The sequence below is a fragment of the Pyrus communis genome, chromosome 14 (assembly GCF_041283825.1).
Source record: "Pyrus communis isolate YQ-2024b chromosome 14, ASM4128382v1, whole genome shotgun sequence".
Taxonomy (NCBI): Eukaryota; Viridiplantae; Streptophyta; class Magnoliopsida; order Rosales; family Rosaceae; genus Pyrus; species Pyrus communis.
The window spans coordinates 21,851,045-21,875,166 of record NC_142578.1 but is presented as its reverse complement, the minus strand read 5'-3'; the positions used below and the strand labels follow the sequence as shown (position 1 = coordinate 21,875,166).

Genomic DNA, 24,122 nt, shown 5'->3' with positions numbered 1-24,122 from the left:
ACGTAGGAACCTCGGGAAAACTCAAGCAAACCTTCGTGGAACCCCAACAGGGACGGTGTCACTGTTCATCGTCTTCTCCGACGTGTTTCGTATTTTTCCGACATTGGTAAGCTTCTAGAAACCTTTGGGTTGTGTTTTAGGGTTAGATCAAAGGTTGTCTTAAGTGGTGTATATGTGTGAATTGCAGAAAATAGCTCGGAGTAGCTTTTCTAAATTTTTCGGCAAGCACCTCCCCTTTCAAGGTAATTTCCGGGCAAACCATGGTGACTTGGCCAGCTTGCAACATATCAATCTCTTCTTCTCGCTGAGTACTGCAACTTTCCTTTTTGTTTCACCCAATTTCATTGAGTATTGAAGAAGTTATATCCATTTGAATCTTAACCAGTTTCCGGCGACCTCCGTGGCTTTCGAGGAATTTTCAGGCCAAACCACGATCAGTTAGATGTCATGCGAGGTACCATTCTCTTGGTCTCGTCGAGAACTATGATTTTTGTTTTTAAATCACTCGATTTCGTTGAGTATTGACCAAATTATAAACATTTAAAGTTTGTTCAATCTCCCGGCCGGAATCCAGCCTTCTCCTTCAATTGGTTCCGGCAACCGACATAATAAATGGGCCAAAGAACTGGCCTAATGTAGCCCCATTTGGGCCGAGGCCCGTCACTAACCATACCCTAAAACCCTTTTTAAATGAGAAACCCTTAAAGCCTAACCCTTTTTAAAGCCTAACCCAAGCCCTTTTTAACCTAGGGCCTTAACCACTAAACCCTTTAACCTTTCAAACCCTAAACCCTAACCGGCCCAAACCCTTTTTTGGAGAATATTCCGTTAGGGAATGTTCCATTGGGGAATGTTCTGTTAGGGAATATTTCATTAGGGAATATTCCGTCGGGGAATATTCTATTGACTTTTACGAAATTTACCTGGGACCCTTCTGAGGGTAATTTAACGTCCTAAATCCATTTTTGACGTTCGTTTTCCCAAATTAAATCATTTGGATAGAGCTTTATTAATTGTACCCTTTATGTGCTTAGGCGAAATTATCTATGACGTTTCCTTCTTCGCTAGGTTGCATGGCTCTTCAGCGGCTAAGTATCTGTGAGTGGACCCCTTCTTAAAATACATGTTTTAATAGTAGAAATGCATACATGAAAAGCATGATTTAATGATTACGTTTTATGAGATAACATGCTTATTGAGGCTAGTTTGAATTATTACTATTTTTCCTATAACCCGTGTTATTTATAGAATATCTTATGGATGACGATATAAGATTTAGAACATGTTTCGAACAACTCTTTATAGTATAGATGATGGATGACTTTATACTATGAAGTTGCTTTTCAAATATATATATATATATATATGTTCAATGATTTTGTACTTACCTAGTGGTCCCTATTCCGCTACGGGGCGACGGATAGATTCCGTCCCAGGCGACGGTTACGATGTTGACATAGGGCCTGAAGATGGTTTTCCTCTGGCTATTAGCACAAGGACAAGGAGCTAGCACGGGACCTGGGGGTGATTTTCCTCTGGCAATTGGCACAGAGATTGGGAGTTGGCATGGGGCTGATGTGTTCCTTCTTCGTGCTAGAATATGTTTAGTATAATGGCACAAGTAAGGGTGTCGAATCCACAGGGACTAATTGGACCTATACAACTACTTGTTTTGCAAGAACTCTATAAGAGAAATAAAACTAATCAACTTAGGCAGATTTGTTGTTGTAACTTGAAAGCACAAGAAAATGAAGTAGACTCAAATAAATGAATCAACAACTAATAAAATGAGATAGCACAAATGGAGATGAAGCTAGGGATTCGGTTTCACCATTGCTAAGCCAAGTCCATGCTTGTTAAGTCAGATTATACTCATCCATCTACCTATATCTTGGGTTTGTTTCACTTAGATATGATCAACCATATGATGTGTGGATTTGATCAAATGTTCCTAATCATGAACCTAAGTGTGATGTGCAACTTTGGTCCCTAATCAAGAACATGACACGCACAAGAAACTTTCATAAAACCAAAGGAAACACTCGGCAGGTTGTTTGCAAAGCATTCCCTTCATTCATTCACATATCCACCAAGAGTATGCATGATGTGTGCTTTACTCTTGACTAAACAACCTGTGGTTAAATCAAATGGTGATCAAACATTAAAATCAACACACAAAGTCACAATTAATCAGAGAATGAAACAAGAAATAGATGGATCAACTGAGCATTCTAAAATAACTACATGGCAATCTTGCAAGGCTACATCGAATCCCTAGAAAGAAATTAGTTACACTTCATGTTTACAGAATGTTTGATATAAAAATATACAACATGAATGAACATAGAATTAAGGAGAAAGAACCCTTGAAGCAAAACTGATGTCGAAATCCCTTAAGAGTTGCCTTCGGTGTTGGTGCTCCAAGTGTGTTGTAAATGAAGGTGGAGCGGCTAAGGTTGAATGGTTTCTGCGAATGGGAGAGTGTATGGACAGTTTCTGCGAATGGGAGAGTGTATGGAATGGAATGAAGCCGAGAAGAGATTGTGTAGAAATGGAAGGGGATTTGCGGCAAAGGGGAAGTGTTTGTGTTGTGTGTTGTGTTGTGAATGGAATTTCTGTGTTGAATGGAAATATAAGGGAATGGGAGCTCACGGCAATGAGGGAAGATTGGATGTGTTTGTGGTATCTTGTGTATGAAAATGAGATGTGTTTTTGTGTATGAATGCATGGGTTTTTATAGGGGGAATGGGAGAATATGTGGATGATTGTTTAAGAGTGAATGTGGCTGTTATGATTGAGAGTGCATGTGGATGAAATAATGATGGAAAAACAGCTAGGTTGTTGGTGGAAAGGCAAGGGAATACACAGCAAGGTGTGTGGAAATGCATGTGAATGCTGTTTTGGTGCTGAAAATGCATGTGAGTGCATGTTTTGGTGCTGGAAATGCAAAAGGGAGGTGGAAAGGCAATGGGAGTGCACGGCATTGAGTTGTTGTTGGTGTGTGAATGCATGTGTTGAATGATTAAAGTGCATGTGGGTGAATATGTGGCTGAAATGATGAAGTAGGAAAGTGGAAATGCATGTGAAATGCTGGAAAGGGATTGGGAATGCACGGCATTGAGTTGTTGTTGGTGTGTGAATGCATGTGTTGAATTGGTGGTGCAATGATGAAAGAGTAAGTGCATGTGTGTGTGAATGGTGGTAGCTAGGGTGAATTATGATGAATGCATGTGGAATAAAGATGGAGAAGGTGGTGTAATGATGAAGTGGAATGGCTGAAAATGCAAAGGGGAGTGCAAGGCACGGCAATGGGTGTTTCTTGATGGTTTTGGGGTTGTGATGCATGTGAATGCATATGGCTAAGGGTTGTTGATTGGGCTAGAGGTTTTGCATGGCTCAAAGGATTGTTTGATTGGGCTAGGCCCTTTGTTTTATGTCCAAAGTGCATACAAGGCTTTCAAATTCGTTCAACACTTTGGCTCCAAGCATATGCCATCCATTCCAAGCCCAATTTTGCTCCAAAATGCATCTTTTTGCTTCCTTAGCCATATGAACCTAAAAACACACGAAAATGGCTTAAACTACTAAAACAACTATGAATTAACAACATAGATGCACGAAAACAAGCTAAGTAAGTCGCCTAAATATGCTCCTATCAGGGGCCTGGAAGGATATTGGACATTTACTAGTGATTACGATATATACGAGATATGTTTTGAGACATTGCACAGCAGGCTAGGTTTCGGAAAACCTATTTTATTTATCATGTTGTATGTGTGTTCATAAAACCTGGGGGTTAGCATGTTGATAACTGTTTTATAATATATATATATATATATATATATATATATCAACTGGTCCACTCATGTTTGTTTTGCACCCTCTTCAGGACTAGAATCAAGGCATACAATCCCGGCCTCAAGGCACTTCTGCAGTGGCATCTTCGAGTCCTCTCAGTGTAGGACCCATTCTTTTATTCATTCAATTTTTATATAAATTCTTTTAGTGTTCTAGATTAGATGTGTGCACTGAACACGTTCTTGAAATGCATATTCATTATATTTTAAATGTATAAGTCTTATTTATTTCTTGTTCTCAACATTTGCATTCAATAAATGGCTTTTGTAATCGTCGGGTGTTGGCCAGCTCGTACCTACCCTGGTATTCGGGGAATATCGAGATCGGGACATGTCATCTAATACCAGATGTTAGAACTGAAAAAGAACGCTTGATAAACTCGTAAATGAAGGTCTGTTGCACTTATTATGGGGAGAATTTCTCTTACTGGAATTCAAGAAATCAACGGCATAAATGGCTTTACAAAGAACTAGAATTGAAAGCAAATAGCCCGCGTTTAACAGCCCTAATTACGGGGTACATGACTGAAGTTTAAATCAAAATAGAACTACTTGTCGCTCAAGAATAGGAATTATAAACCACCACTTCAAACAAACCTTGGAAACTAGAAAACCTAACCCTAATAGCAGAAACCCTGACAACTTCAACAATTCAGTCATAAAAAGTGTTAAAATATCGAGTCTAATCATCCTCCAGGGTCCAATGTCTATTAAACTCAAATCTAAAACAATAAATGTTAAGACCTTCCAAAGTTTCAACAGCTAAAATAAATAAATAAATAGATAAATAACCGAAACCCGGACGAAATCGCAGCCATCAACGCAGCAGTCGCTGTATACCCACCGACGTACGTTTAGCAAAGTCAACGCGGTACCATTACTACTCACCTTCAAATCTTCTGTGCCCGCCCAACTATTAGTACAAATGAATGTCACCCTCTAATATCTTGACCTCTGGACACCTATTTAACACACACCTAACTCCAATGGGGGAGACATAATATTAAAGGACGGAAAAGAAAACACAGACGGTTTCGTCTTCAGTCGGCATCGGCGTCCCCCAGCACTGAAAACTGGGTCGTTATCTCCCAGGACACGGCTACACCAAACATTTGGATCCGGTGGGGAAGGAAACCAAATTCAAACCCTCATTCAGTCTCATCCTTTGGCATATATTATTACACGTGTCTACATGTGTCGACAGATGAACCGTGATGCTTCTCTCCAGCCTCCACCTCAGCTTTGTATTATTACACATGCCGTAACCCCAGAACTTCCTCTAACCCCCAGTATTCGAAGTGCAGCTCCAGCATGTAAAGCTGCTCCAACCCTAGAGAGAAATTCAAGAGAAATTACTTTTACTGGAAATTTAGGGAAAAAAACGAAAGATTAATGGAGTGAAAAATGCAAAGCGGGAAGAACGCGATGGAGTCGATAAAAGAAGCAGCTGCTAATATAGCAGCCTCTGCTATCTCTGGCATGGAAAAGACCAAACCCACCGTGCAAGAAAAGGTTGTACATACATACATACATACATACATGCATCATACATGCATGCATACATACATCATAATTTTTCAGTTGTTTTATTGAGTTTTTAAGTGAATCACTTTGTTCACCACTATAAGATTTGAGCATAATATCGAGAAAATCTTCACGAAGGCTCGTCTCACAGATGCGCCAACTGTGAGATGATGTGACACTTCCTTGTAGTAACAAATTAAGTGGCGGAAATTGGACGATACTTTAATTATTCTTTTAATCAAACACCCCATAGCATTTCTTGAACGTTCGAGGCTTCTATCATGTCTGTATGATTTGCTTTCTCGTGTATTACACCTTATTTTTGTTCTTATTTTCTAATGTGATTTTTGCATATATAGGTGGAGAAGATGAAATCCAGTGACCCAATTGAAAAGGACATGGCGGCCGGAAAGAAAGAGGAGAGAATAGTCGATGCCGAGATCAACAAACGTAATGCCATGGAGCAAAACGCCGCGGCTCGGCGGGATGTGGCAGGGGCTACCGGCTATACTGCGACCGGTGCTGGCACTGGAACCCACACGTATTCTACGACTGGGGCCACAGGGCAGCAGACTGGAACTCACCAGATATCCGCACTACCTGGCCACGGCACCGGTCAGCCTGCGGGCCAAGTGACGGAGGGTGCGGTGGGCGCGCACCCTGTTGGGATCAACACGGGTACGGGTCGGACCACAGCCCACAACACTCATGTTGGCGGGAATGTACCTAACTATGGGACTGGTGGGACCTATAATTGAGATAGACTCTTTGTTTTTGAATTATGGGCCTTGGTGTGGGCCTAAAAACTTTTTTGTGGGTCAATGTGTAATATGTGGTGTTTTTATAGGTAACGGTTTTGGTGGGTTGAAGTTGTTTATCTTGATATTTACTTAGTTTTTAGTTGTATAAAATTTGGAGGCTTTGGAGTCACTAATTTTGGTTTATTGATTTTATCATTTTTTGGATCTAGATTATGTGGATAGTAGATTGTATTATTTTCTTTCTACTCAGAGCGATTTAGAGCGTCCCGTTCCCCCAATATCGAATCTAGATGGAACTATGAAATACTAAATCAATCCAGTTACAAACATATCCTGCATAAACAGCCCTAGAAGATGAGTAGATCTAACTGCCTATGGTCCTAAAAACTTCGGATTAATTAAGAAATCATGTGAGCTAATCTTCTGTCAATGCATGTGCCTTCTATTTAACATGGGTTCCTAAAGTAGGATAATGACAGCAAGAGTGGTCTACTTCCCCACCGGAAAATATTTTGATCCAATACTTTTCAAGTCGAATTGAGATATTTTGAAACAAACTTTCAGGGTTGACATAACTGATAATAACTTGTATGATACGGTTAATAGCGCCACGATGACGTTTTGTGCTGATAATTTAAGACTTGTATGCTAATAATATGAAGACTTGTGTTAATTTTTTTTTTTTTTTTTTCATATGTTTAACGCTATTGTGGCAGTATAATTGTATCATACAAGTTTCTCTTCGATAATTAAGAATGGTGAAAAGTTGAAAAGTCACCTGTTTAACATCCACTCACTCAGATTTTAAATTAAGTACTTACAATTATTATAGTTAGTTTATTGTGTAATTGAACTCAAATTTCCTAGTTTGTGGGTTGTTTAATAAGTGGTGGCAGAGTGAAGTGTGACAAAAGTCATACATTTGCTTGGTAGGTGGTTGGCACCTCTTTTATTGATATAGCTTTATTAAGAGCTTACAAAACTTTTTCTCAACCATCTTCTGAAAAGGGATGCAGCTATGTTGAAGGGACAATTATTTCAGTTGCAAACATATCTCGGCGGAATTAAATATATGACAATCTATTATCATTTTTCGCATGCCTCAGGAATTTTAGAGTAGGTACAAATTCTCCCAATTTATGTAATTGAAAGGATCCTCTGATCAATCCAGAGATCATTTCGATTTCATTAGTAATGAGGATTCAGAATATCACACATTGATCAGTCAAAGAGATATTCAACAACTAAAAGTGCACCATTTTGATATGGCAGTTGAAAATAGATCTAGAGAGTTGCTCACTCCAACAAGCCTAGGTGGACTTTGTCCAGCTCAAACTAGCCAAGACTCCTATTCCGGGTAGTGTTTTGTATAGTCCTTTACTCTTTACAAACCTCTGACTCGTTCATTCACTCCGAGATGTTTGTGTTCAATATTCTCCCTCAATTAGGGCGAGAGTTTATGCAAAGACACTGTTGAAGACAATTCCAAATGCCCTCAAACAGAGGCCACTAAACAAGTAAAGGACAATGGGCAGTATTTGTGGATTGGGAAGACCAACTTTCATTCAAGGAAGCGAACCATTGACGACAGCAAGCCAGGAATGACAGATGCTCCTAAAAAACTGATTATTGCATGTTTTTAGAGGCCGTACTTGACCCATCCGGCCCCTTAAACTCGCAACTTCACAAATAAAGTAGTTTAGGTTGATTTTTCCTTCTGTGTTTTGGGAGCTGGCATGTCGATGATGGCCTTTATTTTCATGGTCTACTTCTTACAAATGAAAGTAAATTGTGGTTAATACAAAAAGAGAGGAGATTTGTATTTGATGTTTTGGGCTTAGGAGGAATTTTCTTCACATGGACTGTCCTTAAATGTTATAGAAAGTTTGAACGGTTTTTTAGTCAAAATAATCTTGGAAATTGACATAACTTCTAACTTTGGTCTTTAAGATTTAAAATCAATAGAAGTGGTTCCTGAGTTTGTCCACTATCAATCATTTTGTTCATTCCGTAAAAATTCATTAAATTGAGTTTGTCCTGCATCAAGTGAAGTGGTTGATTTCACAAAAGTTCTCTCAATTTAATTGTGATTTTTCACGGAATAACCAAAATAATTAACAGTGAACAAACTAAGGAACTATTTGTATCAATTTTAAATCTCAGAGACAAAATAAAGAAATATGCTAATCTCAGTGACTATTTAAGCTATATATCTTTATTTGTAAAAATAATTAATGTTAATACAACTTCTTTTTTTTGTCATTTTAGAATAAGATGTTATTCGACCTCTAAGACATTTCACGTATAAATGAAAAATAATATTACTAACACATAGTACTAAGAAGTAATGGTTATGATAATTGTGTTTGTAGAAGAGTACAAATAGTTCGTCGAGGAATTACTAGCATAAATTACTACTACAATAAGGTACTTGTGATAAAACTATCATACATATTGTACTTGATATGTAGTAAGGTACAAGTCTGAGACAAAAAACTGTTGTGCTAATAGCAAACTATTGGTCCTTCTCTGGAATCTTTATAGAATTAGAAACTAGAGAAATATACATCAGCTTAGTTTATGACTTAAGCATCTTCAATGATGTAGGCAAACAAAATAGGACGTGGTAAGTTGATCACTCAATTGTCTTATAGAAAAAGTATCGCTTTAATGGAATAGGTAAACCGAGTAGGCAAAATTTTATTTTATTATTTTATTTTTGTCTTCTATTATAAATTAAAATGTGGAGCCGATTTGCCTATAATGTTGAAAGTTCAAAATTTGCTTACCCAGTTGACTACACCATTAGAGTATGCTTTTACCTATGTGACTCATTAAAATAGGTTTGCCTACTTCATTAGAGATGGTTATTAAATCGAATACACGTATCATTGTCATAGTAACTTGATGATGATAGATTTTTTTTTTTCGTGAATAAAAGTTTAGGGGGAGATCTACTCTCACCAGCAGCGTAAAAGCATACCCCACAACCTCAAGTCGGAAGGACTTACGCGTGGCATCTAACTGTCAGCTGTCATTGTTATGAAATGAAGGATTTATCAGTGTGGTAGAAACAAGACCTAATACACCAAGTGTTTCAAGCAATAAAATTATTATACTTAGTATACCGAATCGTGGTGTTTGCATACCGAAAAGTTTATCCTTGATGATGGTGGGGGTTCTTTTTAGTGGTTTTCATGAAAGAGCATTTATTCTTAAAAAGAGTTTTTATTCTCTTCTTTACTTACATTAAACCAATGATTATAATTCATTTAGTATAGAGTGGTCAAGTTGTCAGTAGTACTAAATCGCTAATACATAAGTCATAGTGGTACAGCTTCTGCCTTCTTCTAGTGACATCCTCAAATATTCTTGGGAAATGCTTCAAAATGAGACAATTTTTTAATCTTGGGACAGAAATAGGACAAATCGGCCATGCACATCATGCACAAAACCAAAATTACTAAAATACCCACATATAAATACTAAAAATCATCAACCCATTGCATCATTGTTCTCATTTGGAAGAGAAGGATGTCGAGAAAGCTTCGTGAGCTCTGGGTTTTTAGGTTGAGCTTCGATTTCGAAGAGATGGAAGTCCAAAGAGAGGCGAGAAGAGTGAGCTGGGTTTTGGGTTGACCTCATGCCTCTAATTTCGAACAAAGGGATGCGAGAGAGAGGTGAGAATAGTGAGCTTGTTTTTGTTCCATATTTTCTGTTTTGGCTGGAAAGTTCCATTTTTTCCAGCGACTAAAGCTTCGGTAGGTATAGAAAGGTAGGGTGTTTAGTTTCAAGTTCATTCATCATGATTTATGGAATAAATGGGTTGTTTGTAAGATTAATTAATACTTAGAAGTTAAATTAGGGTTTGTGTTTCATGTTGGGGCATATAGGTTGTGGAATAAATTTCAAGTTTTGATGTGCTACAAAACTGGGATGGAATGATTTCTAGTTCAAGTGTTCAATTGTAGAAATTTATGAAATTTTTTCCGTAATGTGCATATGGTGTGCATGGCTACATCTTAATATAAGAAGCAGGAATGTTCACCAGTTATAATGCATGTATGTTGGCCCCGGAATTTAGCGAGTATGACCACAACCTAGTTGGCCTCAACGAAAAACAAAATTAAGAAAAAGCTTAGAGGACGTTAAGGGTCATGAGTGTCCATGAAATAACGACAACGAGTATCATATTTTCCATGTGCACGGTTAAGCGGTGGTTAATATACGTAACAAGACTTTTCAAACTATCACTATAACCTTATTTACATAACAATTATGTTTTAATTGTATCCACTATACCAATATGTTATTGTTAAAGTTTCTCGCGTTCTGTGCATATCACGTGCATGTATTGTACATATTGTATGCATGTGGTGCGCATATAGTGCATATGGTGCGTATTTACATCTTTGATATTCTTCGCATTAATGTAGTTTACTATTTTTTTTCCTTTGATTTAGAGGCAGGCCCTGCAAATATGAAAAAAGCAAACGAGTTCGTGAAACAATTTCCTTTGATTCAATTGGGTTCTTTCGTGCCCATTCAAATTGGCAATTTCAAATCCTTGAAATATTTGAATCCAATCAAATTTGATACCAAATTCAAATGAATGAATCTTCGATTCTTCATATAAAGTTTAGGATCATTTATCTGATTGCGTTATTTTTCTAATTTCGAAGAGAGAGTTGTGAGCTATGGGTTTTTGGGTTAGATCTATGAGCATAACATGTGCATTTCGTTTACATGTCGTGTATATACAGTGTATGAGCGAGCTTAATACGAAGAAAGTGAATGAGTACGTGAAACAATTTCGTCTATATCCTTCTCTCTTCCTTCTTTCCACTCTGATTTTGCTCTTTTCCCTTAAATTTATCTCTTCTCCATAAGACAACTGACATTTAATACATTTTTTTCATTTAATTGCAACAAAAGCCAAACCCTATTTTAGTGCTTGTAAATTTGGATCAAAAGAGGGAGCAGAGGGAGGGAGAAGACAAAAGAAATGAAAACCCACATATAAATCAAAGAAATGATAAAATAAAAAAACAAAAACAAAATTGAAGAATTTGGGTCTCCTCCAAGAAACACCAAACCAATCACTTCAACTCCAAAAACCCATCAATCAAAAAGTCAAATTAAGCAAACTCAGTTCACAAAACCTACAAATGAAAAGGTAAAAATCGAAGATGGGTGGGTTAAAGAGAGAGCTCTTGTGCATATTCAAAATGTAGAGAGAGAGAGAGAGAGAGAGAGAGAGAGAGAGAGAGAGAGAGAGAGAAGAGAGAGAGCTTGGATGAAGAAGATGGGTGTGGGTTAGAGAGAGATCTTGGATGAAGAAGATGGGTGGGTTAGATTTCTTTCGAACTAGAATTGGGCGAGAGAAGAGATCTTTTCTCTCTCCTCTCTGTTTCTCTCTACAAATGAGAAATAATGGTTCAAATTTCTGAATAACCTATTTATATAAGAGGACAATTTGGTCGTTCAAGGTGCAAGAAAAATCTTATTTCTGTCCGATTGTTGTGCACGCCATATGCCTATACAAAATGTCCTATTTATGTCCCAAAATTAAGAAATTGTTCTATTTATGAGTATTTCCCTATGTTCTTTTGGTGGTCTTTGGTAGGCTTTTTGATCTTGTTGCCCGTCCCCACGATCATACCTAAGATTACTGAGCTACAAGCTTATAATCTCTCATTTTCGGAATCGAATAAATTGTATAAATCAAATGAAAATCGAACTACAAATCAAATGAAAATCGAATCACCATGATACAAGTCATTTTCATTCACTTAGTGGCTTGCTTTGTAGTAAAGCTTCTCTTTTACTTTCCAAGCCAATGAAACACGACTAAAATCCTATCACCTTCTTCAAATCTCATCAAAATTACCAACATTTTTGGACCCAAAAAAGGTTCCTTTAACCGAGTTTTAACATGAGCAAAATGTCAAGCACAATTAAGTAAAAACTTATGCCTACAAAGCTACACTAGCAGTAAGCGCCACCAAATGCTCACAAAAACTATGATATCATAATCTTGTTAATTCCTCTAGGTAGCATCGCACATCAACAAATCAAAACCGCTCTCCCACTAGTACAAGATTCTGACTGCAACAAAAAGAATTTCAAAGAGCACTCACACTCCAGACTTCCGCAATTCAGCAGCCCCGTGTGCAAAGTGACATCTTTCTCCAAAGGTGCAAGTCCCTTTGGTAAAATTATCACACAGTTTCGTCTTATAGTTACTTCCTGGAGGGGCTGGGGCTCCTGGGCCTCCTCCTCCCGGAGCCTTACCAGGGCCAGAGATTGAAACAGTCGCAATTAGCTCACTCACCATGGCACTAGCTTGCTGAATCTGTTCAAAGGTCCCCTCCAGTTCAATGTTCCTGAGATTGGGATTTGACTCATGGTCCCGGATTGAAAGCTTGGCTCCTGTCTGGCGACAAATCTGCTTCGAATGTACACCTCCCTTCCCAATAATGGCTCCTGCAAGTGATGCATCCACACTGATTTTTGCAGTAGATGAGGCACCAAAGCTAGATGCTGGGCGTGCCGGGTGTGGCTCCATCCAATTACCCATACGGCCTGGACCAGGTCCCATGGCATGAGGATCATCGTGGGACTGAGCAAGAGGCTTGCCAAGTTCCCACTCACCATGAGCAAAATGACATTTGTCACCAAATTTGCAGCCTTCAGCAGAATTATATTTATTGCATATGCGCGATTTAACTCCAGATGAATTGGACCCATTGGAATGGGATGGTGGGCCAGGAATGTTCCTAGGTGGCGGAGGGGCAGGCGCAAGATTCATCATCTGAGCCACGGCATTGTAACCTCCAGGAACATAGTGCAGGAAGTGGCAACTCTCGCCAAAAGGACAGCCAGCAGTGCTGCAATGAGAATCATGGAGTTCTCTAATCAGATGATTGTAAACAATTCAATTACTATTCTCTACAAACACACATGAATGCTCAGGCCAACAGTGGTCACTCAAATTGAAGATAAGAAATAAGATTTCACGGTATAAAAGTTCTTCCTAGAATTGTCAAGGACTGACACAGTATCACTGTACAGGTAAATATGAATTCACACAAAGTTTTAGATGACTGAAAATAGTGGACCACAAAAATCTCAAATACACCCTCCATTTGCACAAAAAATCACAACTCCAGAAACCTGATACCAACTACATGGAGTCGAGTTGAGAATAAAATTCAATCTAGATTCATACAAGACAACTTCAGGAACATATATATACATATTGATTCTAAGGTGAATTATTTGTTGAAACTCGCGAATTGCAGGCACACATAAGATGATTTTGATTTACAAAATCTGGTTCCTAGATTCTTGAGTATTATCTGATTAATAAAATTTACGGCTACGATTACAAATAGTTTCAGAATAATAGCAAGGCAATATAAACTACTTGCAAGAATCATATAATTCAAACTCAGTACCTATAACTGAGGAAAAAAAAAAAGACAGTTACTAAAAGACCCAAGACTCTGCAAGACCGTAAATAGCCCTGATCAAACGTCCCACCATTCCCATTGTAAAGGCACAAAGATCAAGATAAAAGAAAGAAAAGCCTCTCCGTAGAAAGTATGATTTGGAGCTAATATCGAAAGAAATTTTTTTTCCTCGGACAAGTGCCTCATATCATTGTGACTGAAATATGTTATTTATGAGCTAAGTTTTCTATGAGATAGGAAGAGAATACATTGTCATATCTAACCAATGTTGCCGTCAAGAGCTTAAACAAAAGGTATGGGAAATTAACTCTCAATTTAGCAGAAAAGGGTTGGTACAAGTTATGATATTTGATTTGTATGGTACAACAACTTAGAAAATTTACTAAAATCCAGAAAATGTATCATTAGTTTATATCTTACCAAATGTTTGGGAAAAACTGGGAACATTAATTGAGCTACAAGATACAATACAAATCATTTACATGCAATGCTCAATCTCACTATATTTTCATAAGTGCGGAATGTGGTCTAAGTGAATGGTTATCCATGTAGTTCATAAATAAATCAGTTTTCTGTTACATGGAATTTGTCAACTTCATTAGACCAAAGCGAAGTATGTACCTGTATAACAACTATGAACTCCCATTTCATTAGTGCAATTATAAGATTTCATTTTGTAAAAGCTTATAACTACCTCAAAACGGATAAGATAAATTTCATGATATTTACTTAGATGAGAAAGATTTGAACCTGAAAAATTTGGTGCATGGCTTCGATTTGCTTCCTACACCGGTTGAAAAGGACTCCAATTCTGTTACAAAACATTAATTACTTTATCTCAGTTACATTTTCTCCTGATCTTTAATCCAATTGTTGTAGAGCATCTCAAACTCATTTGAACCAAAGCGATACAAATATTAGCAAAATTAGTTTTACCTGTATAATCCTAGTCCAAATAATCCAAGTACAACATGATGTTTATGTAACTACATTAACCATCAAATTCTAGACGATTATTATTTTGTATTAAGCACGTTTAACTTACGTAAACGACCTTGTGCACATCCAAAGCAACTTCATTTGAAGGGCACAAACTTGGGAGATTGTATAAGAACACAAACTAACAAAAACATGAAAATTCAGAAATTACAAAAATTTAAGCAAAAACCAGAAACAATTTCACAATATCACATCAGCAGAACATACCACACACTCTAAATCTGAATACATACTGATAAACCCAAGTTGCAAAAAGAAATAACACTCTAGTAAATCAGGAATCTTTATACAGCAAAGGGAATTTCAAGTTCAGAAACTTTCTCAGCAACCAAACAGAAAAAAAAAAAAAAGTAGAAAAACTACAGCCAAAAAAAAACAGAAAAAAGTAGCAAAAAAACAGTAGATTCACCAAATTCAAAAGAAACAGAGTGAGAGAAAGCAAATAGCGAACCTTGCTTGTTCTTCTTGAAGCCGCCATTAGAGTGAAGACCGCCACCTTCATGCCGCCCTCTTTTACGAGTATCCATTATTCCAGAACCCAGATCGAGATCCAAAACGAATCCAAACCACTACAAAACGACAACGGAAAACGATGAAAGAATCCCTAATTTGGTGGTACAGAGATCCCTAGGGAAAGGATTAGTGATGAAGGGGGACACAGAGAGGCAAACCCTAGCCCAAACCCTAACCCTAGAAGAAGGGTTCTGGAAGAGGAAGAGCAGCAGCTGCTGGAAGGATAAAAGAAAGCGGCTTCGAAAACGAGAGTGGGAAAGTCCAGAGCTTTCGGATATTATTTATTATATTATCAACTATTTATTTTTTATTTAAAAAAGTCAGGAAATTACACTAATAAATACTGTTATTTGATAATCTAAATTACCATAAAATAATTCTAATTGTCGTTAAAAGAAGGTGATATGACTAAATTAATTCAACAAAATTAAGTAAAATGGCCAAACTAAAAGTTTTGGGCGATATACTAAATTAAACAAAAAATAATTTTACTGTTTTTTTAAGTCTTATAACTCGGTAACTCTATTTTTTCATTCACGTTTTTCTTCCAAATAGAATAAAATTTTAGTGATGAAATAGTTATCTAGATCAATCTCTAAAGAAATGATAATCTCTTCAGCGACGAAAATAGTTTGAAGGTTGTCAAGAAAAAGCATTTGTGACTATTTTACATTTCTCCTATTATAAATTTTTATTTTCGAAATGCTTGTAATTAATTAATAAATTATATCCACTTAGTACTACGATTTAATGATATTCTTGTTCATTTGAAAGTAAGATGTCTTATGTTCGATTCTCGACAAATGCGAATTTGAACCATATTATTGCTAGCCCATTGTGAGGATAAGTCCACCTCCTTTCCTTTAGTATAGATAATATCGTTTGTTAAAAAAAAACATAATAAATCACATGTACTAATTGGTATGGTTGGTTTTTTTTTTTTTTTTTTGTGTGTGTGTGTGTGGAAATAATTGAAGATTTTTAAAATTAGGGATTCAAGGCGGTTAAATTTTGGGGGGTTGGGCTCCGCTTGTCTGTGCTGGGTTGCTGACGTAGGCTCCAATCTAATTTCTTACCTGTTTTTTGTTTTTATTATATAAAAATATAATTTTTATTAAGGTATTCACAAAATAATATTTGGTTGACTATTTTTTCTAAATCGTGAATTTTCTAATATTCTCCATTCATTTATGTTACTGACTATTTTACTTTGGTTTTTCCATGGATTATTTTTATTCTCTCACATTTTATTTTTTTCTCATGTGTACTTTGTTTATTTATGTTTTTAATTATTCAATTAAAATGTAAAAAATAGTGTGAGAATTGCTTAAGTAAAATAGTAAAAGTTAATGTAGTAACAGAAGTTACTTGGGCTTAGGAAGCATGATTGGCCTGCAAATATTACAGTTAAAGGCCCAAAGTATCCGTAGCCACACGGCCTAATAGTAGAAAAAGCCCACCTTCTAAATTGCCATCAGCATGAAAGGCCCAATGCATCCATCCATGAGTTATTTGTTCATAGGCAAGTCTTCACTGTCTAAAACTACATTAATGAAACCTTATTTTTCAACCAAAAGATGATAAAAAATACATTTTTATTTTTTATCACAGCGAAAAAATTAAGAAAAGTAATGTAACTTCACAAAACAAAATTTTGTTTTTTTTTTTTTTTTGTTTTAAACCTCACCTACATGTAAGTTTATCATCTCTAATTTAAGGAAAAGAAAAAAAAACCCTCTCTCCCTCTCTCCTCAATTCTCTCTTTCTCTCTCTCTTCCTCTCTCCTTCAATTTTAACAACCAAAGTAAAATAATTCACATACTTTGTGTGTGTATATCTATGAAACATTGCTAATAATTTAACTCTATCTGTAATTGTCCTTTAAAAAAATATAACAAGAATAAAGCTGTAAAATTAAATAATTAAATAATAACCAATCATACCGCATAGAAATTATATGAGAAAATCAATTGGCGCCCTTCATCACCCCTGACGTTGCAATCGATATGAAAAAAGTATGTGCCAAAAGACTAATATCTAAAACTACATTAATAAAATCCTTTTTGTTAATCAAAAGAGTGTAAACGGACAATTTTGTCTTCTTTCATAAAACAAAATCATGAGTAATAAAGTAAATTCACACAAACTAAAATTTACCTTTTTTTTAAAGCCTAACCCAAGGATGATCCTAACATCCTCTAATTTTTGAAAAATAAAATATAAAAAAAAAAAACTTCTCTATAATCATATTCCTTTTTTCTCCCTTTCTCCTTCCCATTTTAAAATAAAAACAAAAATTATTTTCGCATACAACGTGTGGGGCATATGCTAGTAAATAAATAAGGGAAGTGTCACCAATTTTGAATTTTCACATGCTTTTCTTAATTTTCGGTTGATCAAATCGAAATTTACAAAGATAAATAGCAAAAAATTAACAAAGGTGTGTGGGAGGTAAATAATCTCCATAAATAAATGTTCTTTTTTTAACTGTAAGTATTTTAGTCACTTAGTACTAGTATTTAGTGGTATTCGTCTTCACTTGTAAGTGAGAGATCTTAAGTTCAATTCTTACCAAAGGCAAATTTGAACCACATTATTGCTAACCGATAGTGAGGCTACGCCTGACCCCTCTCTCTTAGTATAGATAATAATAAGTCAAAAAAAAAAAACTATAAGTATTTTACTTTAGAGGAGATTAATGTTAAGCAACACAAACTTGATTAGCCATAAAAGTTAAGGTATCGAACCCTTCATTCATGTGAGTCAAGTTTTAAACATTCAACTTACAAGTATAGAGATATACTATTATACTACTTGTGGCGCACCATCAAGATGTTTTTATGAAGTAAAAGGCAAACTAAAATTGCCATTAGAAGTGCAAGAGGCTTTTAATGCAGGTGGTTAGATAATTTATGTGCGAGTCTTCCTTTCTTAGCATTGCTTATTCAAAATTTGAAAAACAAGAAAATGAGAAAAGGTTATTCTTTTACTAATAAAACCTTGTTAAATAGTGTTAACCATGTAAATTGGATTCTATATTTGTATGAATTTCAAATCGTGCAACTTGTCGTATTCGAATTTGTCACACATAAGATGCATAAAATTTCTCTAATACACAAGCCCAATCCAAAAGGCCCAATAAGAACGAGGGCAAAAATGTCATTTCACAAGGGCGCCAAATACAACACAGCTCAACGGTCTCTCCTCCCCCTCAATCGGCATTTACGAGAACAGTCACCAACTCCAACCATCCAACAAACCAAAAACCTCGATTTCATCGAAAATCCCCACACAAAAGAAGACAGACACTCACATTTCATATAAACACTCCAACGAAACCTTGTTCTTCTCTCCCCCAGCACACCACAGCGCAAGTCGCAGGTGAGTCTTCGGATCTTTCTATGAAATGGGTTCAATGTCGACGCATCTCCACCGATTCCTGATCGGTTCAGACGTAGGATTTGATCATGTTGTTAGTATTTTAGGAATGTTTTCAATCTGGGTTGATTTGATGTTTTGTGTGTGTTTAGATTGTGCTAGTGATTCAGTGAAGTGAAAAGAACTAATCTTTATGTGATGTTGTTATTATAATCTTAATTATTAACAACAACAACAAAGCCTTTATATGAATCCTAGAATGTTATTGCACTCAGTACTGTGTCACGTCTTCCGTTAGATTCAAGTACCTAAGTCTAATCTCAATTATTAACACCACTTAATCCAAAATATTTACCCAATAATTTGTGATAAAGTGGTTTTCCAGTGTGGAAAAATGATGTGCCAAATTAGTTGTTCATCCTGTTAAGATTTGATCACATAAATTATTGTTTTTAATTGCATCAGACGACACAGTTTACAGTTTCTTGATTTGTTTTTACTTTTATGAAGAAAAAAAAAAGTTTAATTTACTGCCTGTGTTAGTAGTTAAAATCGGTATCGGAATGTCTCTAATGATTGCTGATAAGATGTGAGAGGTTTGAACTTAGTATTCTTCCTGATCTTGCAGAACTGTGATTCGGTTTCTTGTGATTTGTATCTAAAATGGCCACGACTGCAGCTCCCGGATCACACATGGCAGCGGTTAAGCGTTGCATATCGTCCTCTCAAAGAACTTATATGTCATGCACAGCAAAGTTCGGTACAAACAGCGAGGTGGGAGTTTGGCGAAGGCTTAAGAGTTCTTCGCACATCTCAGCAACACAGCCATTCTCCCAGAGCTTGAAATCAGGGCCTGCGAAATCCGTGAAGGTTGTCACAAGAGCAATGTCAGGAGTAGCTGAGAACACTCCACTACCAGGATTGCCTATTGATTTGAGAGGTCAAACATCTTTCTTCTAGAAATTGTGCTTAAGTACTCAATTTTGTAACGTGTATATGAGGTTCTGTGTTTTTCTTTGTTGTAACGAACTTGCATGTTAATGACGCACAATTAAAGTCGAGCAACAACAATAGTTATTACGGATCAGATATTTCTAATGAAGTTTTTCGTGAAGGTCTTTGTCATTATCGTCAATGATATATTATTTTAGTTTACTGGGTTGTCACTTGTCACTGATGAATGCAGTGTATGGTTTACAATTTATAATTCCATTCTAGCTCTAAATCAAGAGGATATCAAAAGGAATGTGACTTCGTCTAGGAAGACACTTTTGGAAGGCAAAGCAAGACCATGGGTTTGCTTTCATTGTTTAGATTATTTGGAAATGGAACTATCGATGTATTGGCTTTCTCAGATGGATTAGTTTCGTTGATAATTGTTCACACAAGAAGAACATTGAATCTGATGAATCTAACACTGAGACAACTATTTGCAGGAAAGAGAGCATTCATTGCTGGTGTGGCTGATGATCATGGATATGGATGGGCAATATCAAAAGCTCTTGCTGCTGCTGGGGCTGAAATTCTAGTTGGTACATGGGTGCCGGTATGTAAATAGATATAACTGAATTCTCTAGTGATATTGGAGCCTTAACTGTTGACGAAAATGTATAGTTTTTTAATGAAGTTTTCCTTGGCATAGGCACTGAACATTTTTGAGTCCAGTTTAAGGCGTGGAAAGTTTGACGAGACACGCAAGTAAGTGCAGATCTTTCGTTTCCTGCATTTCATGCAAATCTATTGATGTTTATCTATCTGTGTCTAATTCAGGCTTTCCTTTTGTTTCTTTATCCCCTTTCAGACTGCCAGATGGCTCTTTGATGGAAATTACCAAGGTTTACCCATTAGATGCAGTTTTTGACAGTCCCGAGGATGTTCCTGAAGATGTATGAATCTCCTGATTTTTAGTTTCTGGAATGTAAAATTTGAGCCAAATTATATTTGTAGTGATGCTCGTAGTGTGTTTTCTGCAGATAAAAACCAACAAACGCTACTTGGGGTCCTCAAATTGGACTGTTAAGGTACCATTTTTGTTCACCAGATTACAGTTCAATTGAAGTTATTAAATTATTATTTTACCGGTTAGCAGATAATGAATAATCTTTCGGCCTTTAAGTGACACACAGAGCCACAAAAGGAAGAGGAGGAGGGGGGGGGGGGGGGGGGACCTGGCCTTGACTCCTCCCTTTCCCTCCAAAAACATAAAAGGTTTGGCCTATCTAGTATAATTTCCCATAACTTAGACCCGACAACAAAATAGTGAAAGGTATTCTCATAAGGAGACAGAAACCTCCATACCCCTAGTAATGTGCCATTTGTTGCTCATTAGATGCGATCTTCAAGATGAAAAATAGAATTTGTTAGAGGTATGATGGTTAAACTAAATGTTTCCAGATGAATTACATGCTTGAAATGTCTCAAGCTTATTTGCAAACATATAGGTTATAATTGAATATGGTCGAGCTCAAATTCTTCTTTATTATAGGTTTTGTTTCCAGATGTTGGGTTAAGAATTTGGCCCGGCTCGGCTATATTGTCTGATTCTGTAAATATGTTTCGTAGGAGGTTGTGGAATCTGTGAAGCAGGATTTTGGCAGCATTGATATCCTCGTCCACTCTCTTGCCAATGGGCCAGAGGTGAATATTTCTTCCTTTTTTTAGGTTTTGCTACATTGTTTAAGATCTTCGTGTTACTTAGGAAGTAAATGTATCATTCACAGGTTACCAAACCTCTTTTGGAGACGTCAAGATATGGATATCTTGCAGCTATCTCTGCATCGAGTTACTCATATGTTTCTTTACTCAAGCATTTTGCTCCAATAATGAACCCAGGCACTACTCTAACTTTAGTACTTTCTTTCTCCTCCTCCTCCTCCTCCTCCTCCTCCTCCTCTCCTCCGCTCTTCAATTTTCAAAAATCCCGTGATGTTCTAGCGAGTGTTTTTAGACAGCCTTGAATCTAAAGGTAAATGTTATCGTGGCAGGTGGTGCTTCACTCTCTCTAACATACATTGCTTCAGAAAGGATCATTCCCGGGTACGTGTCTTCTTGCATTGATACTATTCGTCAATAGTTATTCTCAGAGTAAACTTTTTTTTTAAGCTATTTTACTTGCAGATATGGTGGAGGGATGAGTTCAGCTAAGGCTGCTTTAGAGAGTGACACACGTGTGAGTCTTTTATCTGCTGCTGTATTATCTTTTAGATTGACCATTGTCTAGATTTTTCCTAATTTTTTGTAATCAAACTTATATATCCCATTTCTACGCTTGAATTCAGGTGCTGGCCTTTGAAGCTGGAAGAAAGCACAACATTAGAGTTAACACAATATCTGCAGGTACTACAATTATTTTCTGTTGACAGAATCTATCTTCCACTCTTGACCACCTTGACGTCAAACGGTGTTTATGTTCTGAAACCAAAATATCGATGTTTCATGCATGCTTTTAATGATAAGCTAATTAGCTACATTCAACATAAGGTGTTGATAAGCGATAGTGGCACATTTTTGTTATCGGGGCTTCAAGCTTATCTAGACCTCACATTTTTGTTAAACCCTTGCTGCATGCTTCTGTGTCCTCACATTTTCTTCTCTTGCTAATGCAGGACCATTAAGAAGTCGTGCGGCAAAGGCAATTGGATTCATTGATATGATGATTGATTACTCGTCGGAAAATGCACCCTTGCAGAAAGAACTATCCGCTGGTGAGTGATTAAGTACACAACCAAATACAAGCATGAAAATCATATTTTCCATTCTTCATTATACACGATTTTACCTTGCAAACTTAATTGAACTTCAAACTTTCATGAACACAGAGGAGGTGGGGAACGCTGCTGCCTTCCTGGCATCGCCGTTGGCATCAGCTATCACCGGAACTGTTCTATATGTGGACAATGGTCTGAATGCGATGGGAGTCGGAGTTGACAGCCCAGTTTTTGAAAACCTTGATATTCCAAAAGCCGCAAAGTAACTCTCTGTGCTAGTGCTAGAGGTCAAAAATAGCATGGGTGTTTTCCATCAAGAATTGAGGGTAGTAGGGTCTTTTTAGTTGGAATCCATTTTTGCTGTTGACATTGTTATGTATGCTGAATCCAAAATGACATTTGTTATTGGTGTAATTGTTATTCACAACCAAAATGAAAGGTGCGATGAAATTTCACATCATTTTACGCTTCCCTTTTCGAATGGCATCAGCGTTTTCTTGACTGCAATTGCGCACGGGTGAGTCTTCCACAATCGATTGATTAGTATCAGGCTCAGACATGCCTTCCCCAACTGGCTGCTCCTGCATAACCAACCCTCTGTTCCTCGAGAACTTCCTAATTGATGTTGTGGATGGTGTTGTTTGAGAATCTTCGCATAGCAAATCGCCTTGAGGATTGCTTGATTTGTTTACTTCATAGGTCCTGCGCGGCATCAGCTGCTCGCCGTCCCCAACAATCTCTTTCATGAACTGAGAATTTCACAAATGCATCATTTATTAGAGGAAAATCCGTCATCAAATCAGCTATAGTCCTTGAAATCAAATCGGAAGACCAAGTGTCTGTAAGTAGCCTCCCCGGAAGCAATTTTTTTCGGCAGAAGGAGCATTTCTTGGCGCTGAAATAACAAAGACAAAACCATGTAATAACCAAGTAAGAAACCCTATAACCATTCAAAGAATTCGAAACAGAAGGAATGTATGAAACAGAAAAAAATGGGTAGCTGTTATTACCTAGTGCAGCATCGGGCAGGTTTCTGGAAAACAATTGAGACTGCCCGTCCAAGAGACTGAGCTGCTTCCACTTCTACTTCGTTTCTCCAACTGTTTGAGAATACAGTTAACAAAACCTCTAGTTGTGATTCCTTCCTTATTATGTGCCTTGACATAGGTCATCAAGTGTCATCTAGTGGGTTATGATGTCCAAAAGCGCGCCATGATGACCTTTGCCAAGGCACATAGTTTATGATTTTTCGTTTTGTGTTTTTCTATACATTTCTTTCTACGTCTCTCCCATATTCCTACTTTTCTATCTCTTATTTATCTATAGTTTTTCTTTGTATTTCCGCTCTATCATTAACGGGACCTAATTGGGTTGAGATGAGAATACACGATTTCAATTTCTCGGTCCTTTCCAAATCCAAATCCAGTCACTTGTGAATTTTTCCTTCTGGTTTTGCAATTAGTTTTTGCTAGAGTGCTATTTTTCCATTAAATTATTTTGATTTAATTGATTGAAGACATAAATTTTGAAATTTAATCTTAATCTAACCACAATCGATAGAAAAGTGAACATCACCTTCATTTTCGAAGATGAGAAAAATGCTCGCCATTTGGAGCACTCTAGCAATGAGCATTCAGCAACCAAATCCGCGCCTAAACGTTATTACCACCAACTCAACTCAATTATTTCGAAAATATTTAAAATTTCAAAATTTAAATTTCACTACTTCCAAAAAAATTTAAAAATTTAAACTTCGTGCCACGTGTCACCAAACTGATCCCCTCCTCGACCAACATGCACTATATCCAAATTTTCTTTGTGAGGATTTTCAAATCATGTCCGTTCATCGTACATTATGTGATCAAAAATCATTTTAAATACTTGTATTTAAAATTAAACATGAACAGT

The 24,122-nt window shown here is 36.8% G+C and overlaps 3 protein-coding genes across 3 annotated transcripts; 2 read left to right on the top strand and 1 right to left on the bottom strand.

Annotated features, from left to right (window-relative positions):
- Positions 1 to 4,861: 4,861 nt before the first annotated feature.
- Positions 4,862 to 6,346, top strand: LOC137711867 (18 kDa seed maturation protein). The gene is made up of 2 exons (XM_068451024.2): positions 4,862 to 5,369; positions 5,741 to 6,346. The coding sequence occupies exons 1-2, from the start codon at positions 5,262 to 5,264 to the stop codon at positions 6,137 to 6,139; spliced, it is 507 nt and encodes a 168-aa protein (XP_068307125.1). The 5' UTR covers positions 4,862 to 5,261; the 3' UTR covers positions 6,140 to 6,346.
- A 5,662-nt stretch (positions 6,347 to 12,008) lies between these two features.
- LOC137713059 (zinc finger CCCH domain-containing protein 52) lies at positions 12,009 to 15,402 on the bottom strand. The gene is made up of 3 exons (XM_068452299.2): positions 15,068 to 15,402; positions 14,368 to 14,428; positions 12,009 to 13,032 (listed from the first exon to the last, which is right to left on the bottom strand). The coding sequence occupies exons 1-3, from the start codon at positions 15,141 to 15,143 to the stop codon at positions 12,279 to 12,281; spliced, it is 891 nt and encodes a 296-aa protein (XP_068308400.1). The 5' UTR covers positions 15,144 to 15,402; the 3' UTR covers positions 12,009 to 12,278.
- A 2,939-nt stretch (positions 15,403 to 18,341) lies between these two features.
- On the top strand, positions 18,342 to 22,674 carry LOC137713533 (enoyl-[acyl-carrier-protein] reductase [NADH] 1, chloroplastic). The gene is made up of 13 exons (XM_068452844.2): positions 18,342 to 18,510; positions 19,136 to 19,447; positions 19,944 to 20,053; positions 20,150 to 20,205; positions 20,309 to 20,393; positions 20,481 to 20,528; positions 21,070 to 21,144; positions 21,228 to 21,339; positions 21,492 to 21,543; positions 21,625 to 21,676; positions 21,786 to 21,843; positions 22,113 to 22,211; positions 22,326 to 22,674. The coding sequence occupies exons 2-13, from the start codon at positions 19,171 to 19,173 to the stop codon at positions 22,478 to 22,480; spliced, it is 1,179 nt and encodes a 392-aa protein (XP_068308945.1). The 5' UTR covers positions 18,342 to 18,510; positions 19,136 to 19,170; the 3' UTR covers positions 22,481 to 22,674.
- The last annotated feature ends 1,448 nt before the right edge of the window (positions 22,675 to 24,122 follow it).

What these genes read in the sequence shown, in the direction of transcription:
- LOC137713059 (XM_068452299.2), bottom strand. Translation starts at nt 15,143, where the DNA reads ATGGATACTCGTAAAAGAGGGCGGCATGAAGGTGGCGGTCTTCACTCT. An exon ending in CTTCAAGAAGAACAAGCAAG is followed by an intron (nt 14,429 to 15,067) that starts GTTCGCTATTTG and finishes GTTTTGTAACAG; the next exon opens with AATTGGAGTCCTTTTCAACC. An exon ending in CCATGCACCAAATTTTTCAG is followed by an intron (nt 13,033 to 14,367) that starts GTTCAAATCTTT and finishes TTCTCATTGCAG; the next exon opens with CACTGCTGGCTGTCCTTTTG.
- LOC137711867 (XM_068451024.2), top strand. Translation starts at nt 5,262, where the DNA reads ATGCAAAGCGGGAAGAACGCGATGGAGTCGATAAAAGAAGCAGCTGCT. An exon ending in AACCCACCGTGCAAGAAAAG is followed by an intron (nt 5,370 to 5,740) that starts GTTGTACATACA and finishes TTGCATATATAG; the next exon opens with GTGGAGAAGATGAAATCCAG.
- LOC137713533 (XM_068452844.2), top strand. Translation starts at nt 19,171, where the DNA reads ATGGCCACGACTGCAGCTCCCGGATCACACATGGCAGCGGTTAAGCGT. An exon ending in TGCTCCAATAATGAACCCAG is followed by an intron (nt 21,340 to 21,491) that starts GCACTACTCTAA and finishes TTATCGTGGCAG; the next exon opens with GTGGTGCTTCACTCTCTCTA. An exon ending in AGTTAACACAATATCTGCAG is followed by an intron (nt 21,844 to 22,112) that starts GTACTACAATTA and finishes TTGCTAATGCAG; the next exon opens with GACCATTAAGAAGTCGTGCG.